The 8,777-nt window shown below is 37.2% G+C and overlaps 1 protein-coding gene across 3 annotated transcripts; it reads left to right on the top strand.

The window, feature by feature from the left end:
* Positions 1–334: 334 nt before the first annotated feature.
* On the top strand, positions 335–8,555 carry LOC104590574 (uncharacterized). 3 transcript variants are annotated; one of them, XM_010249294.3, is made up of 5 exons: positions 335–512; positions 7,236–7,647; positions 7,754–7,870; positions 8,055–8,093; positions 8,315–8,555. In XM_010249294.3, the coding sequence occupies exons 2-4, from the start codon at positions 7,273–7,275 to the stop codon at positions 8,079–8,081; spliced, it is 519 nt and encodes a 172-aa protein (XP_010247596.1). In that variant the 5' UTR covers positions 335–512; positions 7,236–7,272; the 3' UTR covers positions 8,082–8,093; positions 8,315–8,555. The 3 variants fall into 3 exon arrangements, with proteins under 3 accessions (XP_010247596.1, XP_010247591.1, XP_088745383.1); XM_010249289.3 differs by lacking the exon at positions 8,055–8,093 and having other exon boundaries at positions 338–512; XM_088889257.1 differs by lacking the exons at positions 335–512; positions 8,055–8,093 and adding an exon at positions 587–962.
* The last annotated feature ends 222 nt before the right edge of the window (positions 8,556–8,777 follow it).

The following is an 8,777-nucleotide window of genomic DNA, read 5'->3' as shown; positions in this document are numbered from 1 at the left end:
TGGGCCAGGCAGGAATGACCCGCCTAGGCCTATGTGCCAACCTAGCATGGCCCATTACAATGTGGGTGGCCCGCAAAAGTGGGTCATGCTGGCCCGGCACAGCCTACAAAAGTGGGCCGTGCCCGTGCTGGCCATGGATCACATTACACCTCCAGAACAAAAACGTCATATGTTGAATCGTTCGACTCGGACGGTTGAACCGATGACTCGAAAATTTGATTATAAAAAAAATCAAAAAATTTGATGTGTACCAACTGATTGGTCACCAACCAAAGAAAGCTAAAATGCTGTTAGAAGCAAGTAAGCAACCTCTCTCGATGTGTGGTCAGCGATTCTTTAGATAATTTTTTTATTGTTCAAAAATAACCTCACAGAATTGGGGTTTTGACACATTCTGTCCCATTTGTTTTCGTCTCATCGAACTCTGCTGCTAGCAGTCGAGCATCCTTCACGAACGGCGAGCAGCAGCCATCACTTTAAGCAGTTTTTCTTCGGCTTCTTCCTCGCTACAGGTATCACATGCGCCACAATCTGGCGCTTCTTCCCTTTAAATTCTTCTTTCGGAGTAGTCTAGGGTTTCTGTTGGAGTTTGGTTGAAGCAAGTGTAAGCTTTGTCTTATAGTTGTCGTCCATCTTCTTGTTGAGAAAGAGGGGATTGTATGCTCCTGGTTTCATAATTATTTAGGTTTGACACATTCACTCTCGTTCCCATTCCATCAGCTAGACGCAGTGCTTGATTAAAAAATCGATTATGCTTGGTATCTGCCATGCTCAAACGTAATTTCCACCTTGTCATGTCTCAGTTGCTTCCCTTCCTATCAAGAGAATGCTTGAAAGGTCCTAAAGTTCGTTCTATTAAGAAGCTGATGTGTTAAAATTGCTCTACTTTGGAACATTAGCAGGCATCATCCCCTTACACTGTTTTACATTGGATTGAAAGCTTAGTCGGTGACCGGAAAAAGGTTCCACATCTGTTTTTTTTCTTCTTCTTTTTTGAAGAGGTTCTACATCTTTGCTTCATCCCCTTAATAAAAATTATTAAAATAAGAACACAATGAATGGTAGGATGCATGGTTGATGTGAATGGGGTGCATGGTCTGAATTGAATGGGACTGACCAATTTACCACTCTGTACTTCAGATGTATGGTCTGGATTGATTACATAATTCTTCTATGGATTAAGGGGTGCATGTAGTAAAGGAATTTAGAAAAGTTATCTAAAATACTTGAATATTACTACTGCGGTTGTATATTTGCTAACTTTCAAGTTCATTGCATATTTTGACAGGAGATCTGCTATACACTTTTGACTTTGTTTGGTAACTTGAGTTTGAAGTGCATCACTTGGATTTTTTTTTTTTAATTTTTTTTTCTTTTGTTCCATAAACAAAGGAAATCTGTTATATTTGTTTTTTTGCAGCTTTGTCTTCTTTAGACTGTTTCTTAATGCTTCCAAATCTTGTTTTTTGTTGTTCCTTGATCTGTGATATCATGCTTTCCAAGTGAATGCTCTTAGACTAGTTGCTCAAGCTGTCCAAAATATAATTGTTCTGAATCTCTGATTAGATTTACCCGATAATGCACTAGCTGCATAAATAAACAGTTTTCTTGTTTTATTTGTTTAATATTTGGTCATCCTTTTCATTGGTGTTTAGTGTATATGCCTGCTATCTCTTTCTGTTAGTATTAACTGCCATTTGCCTCTTTAAATTCCTTCTTCCAATGTGATTCAGACAAGAGTCAGTAGGGCTAAAAATTAAACTCTTTTCAGATTGCTCATGATGGATGTCAATGGACTGAAATTTGAAATCGTAACTCCTTTCACAATCTGTTAGTGCCTCATATAAATGTCCAATTGCGTGGGTTAAGCAACAGAAATTGATCCTTGTACAGAGCTGAATGAAGAATTTGTTCCTAAATAACTCAATGCATATCTCTAGTTTGACTGCTGTTTTGATCAAAGTGTAGAGATTTGAAGCATTTTACTGCTAAGATTTGAAACACTCTACTTGGAAGGATAGTGGATGGATGCCTCAGGCATCTTTGATTTGTAATATGGTTCAATACATCACTGTTATTGCTCTTTCTATGCTTGATTGTAGTAATTGCCCTTACATAGGGCAGGTATATCTAGTACTAGAACATTATGATGTAAAGATGTTGCTATTTCATTGGAAAATGCACTGGACATAATCTTCAATCACCATCCTTGTCATCATCTAAGCCTTGTCTCAACTATATGGGTTCAGCTAAACGAATTCTGTTTGGCATTCAGTTCTACTTGGTGCCACATCCATTGTTAAACCAAGGATTCCTAATTAATTTCTTCATACTTCAACCTATGCCCTTTTTGGTATGCTTGTAGCTCTTCTAGCCCCTTCAACTTGTAAGAGATCAATTATTCTTACTGATGTTGTTGGTGGCCTTCTCTACATTTTGTTGAAACCATCTTAATTTTCTTACCCTCATTTTATCACCTATTGGAACTACTTCTAGGTTCCTTTGAATGAATTTATATTTTGATCCTTTGCTTTCTAATTTCCCCACTTATCCATCTCAACATTCACATTTCTACAACACTCATTTTTGGATATGTTGTTTCTTGACTACCCAACACTATGCTCTGTACAAGTACACATTGCTGGCCTTGTAACTGTTCTATAAAATTTTTCTTTTAGCCTAAATTGTATTCTCCCATGACATAGGACTTTGGATGTACCTCTCCATTTTTCCCATCGTACCCTAATTCTATGTGTGACAGCCTCCTCAATCTCCCCCTTGTCATGGATTATCAAACTAAGGCAATGGAAGAAGCCACATTGATCCTAAGTTTGGTGGCGACGAGATTTGATCCCAATTCTCTGCTACAACAAGCAAGAGAAATTACCAACTGAGCCAGCATCAGTTGGTAAGCCTACCTTGATTTCAATTCTTATTATTAAATTTACATTGCATATATTATGTTTTTGTCCAATTTGTTTTAAAACCTAATGTTTCTAAGGTATTTGTTCTTAAATCTGATTTTGCATATAATCCAAATGCACACAACCTGCACCATGGGACCACATCCTGAATATGTTTATCCAATTCAATCACCATCCTCATGTTGACCCTTAATGGTAGTTTATCTATACTAAATGCTGAATTTCGGATAATTGCCTTGGCTCCATGTCAAAATAACCATTAAAAAATTTTAGTTTATTTTTTTCCTCAGAGTTTTAAAAGGCATGGGAGGTGTATGCCTAGAGGTGTGCCTCCAGGCGAGGCGCCTCCAAAATGCCCTGAGGCATATGCCTCAAGTGCAAGAGGTGTATGCCTCGTATGCTTTTCGCCTCATGCACACATCATACAAAAAGACAAAAAAAGAAAAGGGAAAGAAAAAGAGATAAAAGAAAGAAAAGGAAAGGAAAGGGAAAGGAAGGAAAGAGAAGGGAAAAGAAAGTTTGGGCTGGGGGCTTCGCCCCCAACACCTTTTCAATGCAGCCCTTTTTTTGTATTAGGTATGCATCTTCATTCTTCTTAATGTAAGACATCTTTCATAAAAAAAAAAAAAAGAAAAAAGAAAAGACGAGTTCCTCCTCATCCCCCTCCTCTTAAGGAGGCTTAAACCTCCTTGTGTTCGGGAGGCTTACGCCTCTTACATTTTGAATCATGCCTCAACCTCATGGCTCTAGGTAGTGGAGGTTTATGCCTTGTACCTCTCTCCCCTCTTCGCTTGTGCCACCCAACTAGTAGCGATATATTAATTTCTAATTTGTTCACGGACCTTACGTAAAACTCACAAACTATTTCTGAAGAAAGTATGATGTGTAAATGGGGGTAAAGTTGTCATTATTGGAAATTGATTAATTAGGGATGCTACAATAATTCCTTGTAAGTTGCAAAAGAAAAGACCAACTTGGTCCTTGTCCCCTAATTGGCGCTTTCTGTGTAAGTTGAATGGTGAGATTGCCTACCATCTCTAAATCTCCTATCCTTTCATTTGCTGTATTTGGGAATGGTTTTGTTCTCTTTTTGGTTATAGGTGGAACCCCCTTGTCAGTTTGTATGGGTTGTTTTGCCCATCTATCCTGAGGAGCACAAAAAAGAATGGGTAGAATTTAGTGGAGATGTACAAGAGCAGTGGTGCTTGGATAGTTAGGGAAGAGAGGGACACCAGAATTTTTGGGAAAAAAGAAAAGAGTAAGGAGACAGTTATTGAACTTGTAACCTTAATAGTTGAACATTAGGTGAAGACACTAAACTCATACTTTACAGTGGTCAATTTCTTTAGGAATTGAGGGGCAATAGCTAACTCTTCCTCTAGAAAGCAAAAACTTCTTGAGGTCCGGTCATCCCCAGTTGCCCAATTGGTGGTTGGATGAAATTAAACTTTGATGGTAGCAGTTTAGACAATCCTGGGCCCTCAGGAATCGGAGTTATTATAAGGAATGAAAGGTAGTAATATTTGTGCATTGTATTTAGGTCCAATAGAATGGGGTGATTCAGTCAGAGCAGAGCTTATGGTAGCAATTTTTGGGGTACAAAAAGCTAAAGGGATGGGGATTGTAAGGTTGGTTATTGAAGGGGATTTGAAGATAGTAGTGGGGTGGTTGAAGAAAGGTAAGGGGGTGGGTTGGCATTATTGAAATGAATCAGATATTTAAAGTGGATTTCAAGGGCATTGAACATTCAAGTAAGATGGGTAAGAAGGCCAGCTAATTATTTGGCAGATGGTTTGGCTAAGCAAGGTGTTCATAAACGACAAATGTATTCAGTTCAATTGTAACAGGGTGATGGGGTGTTTGTTGCTGTAATGCGTTTCTCTGTTTTCACAACCTCTTGTTGTAACTTTTTCTAATTTAAGTTATTAATAAAACTTTCTGTGTTTCTGAACAAAAAAAGACAATCAGTATATATATGAGAGGCTGGGGTTGATGGGATAACTTTCTTTGATCCCATGATTTCCTCTCCTTTTCTCTCCATCTATCTATTTTCTACCCTATTTCTTCCTCTTTTTATCTTTTGTACCTGCTACAGATCAAATTGCTGGACTACAAATATTTTTATGATGATAATGCTGGTTGTTGCTCTTCAGTTTGTGGAGGAAAAATTGCCGGAGAAATTAAAGAGAGTTAAATGTATTTTGTTTGAAAGTACTGATTGTAAGGCATGTGCTTTGCATGTGGTATTTATAGTAGTCAGTAAAGATAAGAGGTCCACATTATATATATTTCTCTGTGGAATATGGAAGTGAGATATTTTCTAGCATTCCGACTCCATTGTTAAGAATTAGGTTCATTTAGTTCTTTCTTTCTCCCTCCCTCCCTACCTATCTGTGAATCTAGAGGATTCATCTGAATTAGCATTTAGTCAAGACATTTTGTATCTTCATTTGACATTTTTTTGAGTCGTTTAAAAATAAACTATTCTCCATTTAAAACCACCAAAATAAGTTCCAAAATAACTAGAGCTCCTTCATACAAAATTCTTTTAACATCTTAATCGACATCTTCATCGTTAATCGAGGGGGCAAGTTGGACTTGAATGTTGCTCGGATACATGAACACCCGGACCTTCGATCTTTCTCAAACAAAGAGGCTTGTTTATTTATTTCATAGGTATCAGATCTTGGGACAGATCCAAGATTTGGATAAAGAAGTACAATAATTGAAAAGTTGAGATGATTTGTTCTGGAGAGGAGACAGATCTTAATGAGGGGGTGATTATTCAGTTTGGACATTCCAGCTAAATCAACTTGGAAGTTACTCGTCTTTCTAAAATATTTTCCTTTATCTGGAGTTCTGTTGTGGATAGAATTCTTACCATGGATCACCTTCTGGTAGGGAAGATGGGTTCCCTTTTTTTTTCCTCCTCCCTAGAAGCTGTGTTGGAAGTTTCTTGGTTTTTCTAAAGGAATCTGGTTTTCTGAAGGGTGTTTTCATTATGCATTTGAACCATGGATCATAAGAGTGAGAAATGTGTGAATCTTTTGTGCATGACCCCTTTTTCAGTCTGCTAGTGCAGTTGGAAAGAATGGAAATCACCCATTGTTTACGATAAGACTACATTGTTAGAAGAACTGTAACAGAGAGTGGTTGATTTTGAGTATGCAATGGGAATCTACCTTGGGGGAATTTAAGGATATATAGACATCTAAATTGTTTTATGATTGGGATTCCATTATAATTGATGCAACGGAAGTGCAAATGCATTGGCTGATGGTCTAGCTAGGCAAGGGGTAAACAGAGACACTATATTTTGGGCTGTTTTGTAATCACTGCATGGTCAGGATGTTTTTTGGGTAGCTGGGAGTTAAGAATTTTTAGCTCCCTCCCTTGTAATTCTGATTTTGTATATCATTAATAAAGTTTCACTGTTATTGATCAAAAAAAAAAAAAAAAAACAATTCAGCCTTAACCCCAAATATTTCAGATCAGCTACACAAATCATGTCTTGTCATTATGAATCAAGAGTCATTCTTTATGTTTCTCAGATAATTTCTTACCTTTTCAACCCATTGTTTCTTTGGTTTTCCCCTTGTTCTTTTAGACCCTTCTACTTGCACCAATTCACTCTGTTGTAGTCATTTGTCATCTAAACACATGGTTAAACTATCTTGGTTGACTTTACCTCATCCTGCCCTCTACTGGAGCTACTCCCAAGTCCTCTTGAACATGCTCATTTCTAAATTCTATAATTTCTAGTCTTGCCATTCATCCACCTCAACATCTTCATATCAGCTAATTCATTTTCTAGACATGTTATTTGTTCATTGTCTAGCATTTTCTTCTGAATTACATTGTTGGTCTTATAGTCATTTTATAAATTTTATTTTTATTTTCATTGTTAAGCATCAGTCAGACAGCACACCAGATGCATTCCTTCACTTCATCCACCATACCCTAATTCTAAGGGCAGCTTTCTCTTCAATTTCTCTCTCATTATGGGTAGTTGATCCAAGTTAACGGAAGTGGTCAATTTGGGATTTCTCCTTATCTTCAATCTTAATTGTCACAATTATTTCTACTAAAACTGCAAAACATGTTTTTGGTTTGGATGCTAGATGACTGTTGTTTAAATTTGGTTCTGTATAAACTGGTCCATAATCTATTGATACATACATGATATGATATCTTTTTTATTTCTATTTTGATAAAATGTTTTTACTTGAAAAAATTCTGATGATGTGTTTGTTTAGCAGCTTATGATTCTACTTTGAATTTGGGATGTTAAAACTTATGATTCTATATCAGGTATCTACAATAGAGAGAAACAAAAGTAGACATTGGGATGGCATCTGCATCAGTGCCACTATGCATTTCCAATCTATCATACAGTTCAAGAAGATGCAACCCAACGTTCTCCAAACCAAGCTCAGTAGTAAATGATAAACCCCTTGGTCTGTCTATTATCTTTAGAGTTAGCAAAAGCCATCAGAATTGTGAGACAAAGAAGTTGTCTCATAGGTTTGTTGTTTTAGCTATCACCAAAGATTCAGCAAAATCTAATGACTCAGAAGAGACAATTCCCTCCTGGGCTAAACCAGACTCAGATGTACCACCCCCTTGGGCCCAGGATGAAGGAAAAGAGATCGCTTCTCAACAATCCTTTGAGATCCCCTTCTATGTTTATTTGCTTGCCTCGACTATAACTGCAATAGCTGCGGTACTCTCTCCTTTCTTCCCTCACTTCCTTTTTCTTTTTGCTTTTTTTTTTTAATTCTTAGAACTTGTGAAATAAATAGTTGAAATTGTTTTGAATTTCAATGCAGATTGGTTCTGTTTTTGAGTATGTGAACCAGAAGCCTGTTTTTGGGTTGCTGAATTCAGATAGCGTGTTTTATGCACCCTTGCTTGGGTTCTTTGCCTTTACTGGTGTTCCAACTTCTGTAAGCTATTTGACCCTTCTTTTCCATGTTCTATCCTTTTCTTATAATATTACAACACCTGGAGTTTCAAGCAAGCAATAAGGCCTTGTTAATCTAATACAATTATATATGCTTTACATTTAAATTGATAAAAAATGTTTTACATTTATCAAGCCACTAATTTTAGCCTCTTGGAATGTGATAGGGCAAGAAAAGTAAACCAATTTGGTAAATCTATGCATTGGTTAGCTGCTCTCTTTGGACAACTATTAGATATGGACCAAATTTTGGGTGCTCAGGATCACTGAATTGGAAGAAAATCAAATCTCTGCATATACTCTTAAGCTAATCCGTATTTTAAAGTCTAGCTCAACTATCAGAAGGATAAGGGAGAGTTATACCATTTATAAATGTATAAGATTCATCAGATTTTAGCCCTTTATCTAATCCACATCTCTTATACAGGCATTCTTGTGGTTCAAAGCTGTTCAAGCTGCTAACAAGGCCGCCGAGGAACAAGACCGTAGAGATGGTTATCTCTAGAACATGGTTGCATATTGCTGCATGAGCTGCTGTATTCAACCAATTGTAATTAGTATGTATATGCCCTTTGAAAAGAGGTTGTATAACCATTTTTTCCATTGTATTTGGTGCCACTCTAGGTAATGTAGCATTAAGCCAGGAAAAATAACTCTCTCTTTCTCTCTCTCTCTCTCTCTTGTTTGCAACGGGAAAACTTGTATAAGATCGAGAGGAAAAAGTTTAGAGACTAGAGACTGGATAAAGTGTTAAGCTGATATAACCCCCAGCAATCCACTGTAAGCAAAGTACAACAGAAACCCCAGGCTGCGACCTGCGAGCTCTTAGTCGCTTCTGCCGAAGAATTTGCTCATCCCTAGATCGAAGGAATGGGCTGTTTGCTTTGGAA

The sequence above is a fragment of the Nelumbo nucifera genome, chromosome 6 (assembly GCF_055504915.1).
Source record: "Nelumbo nucifera cultivar China Antique chromosome 6, China Antique-T2T, whole genome shotgun sequence".
Taxonomy (NCBI): domain Eukaryota; kingdom Viridiplantae; phylum Streptophyta; class Magnoliopsida; order Proteales; family Nelumbonaceae; genus Nelumbo; species Nelumbo nucifera.
This window is presented reverse-complemented; position numbering and strand designations above follow the sequence as displayed.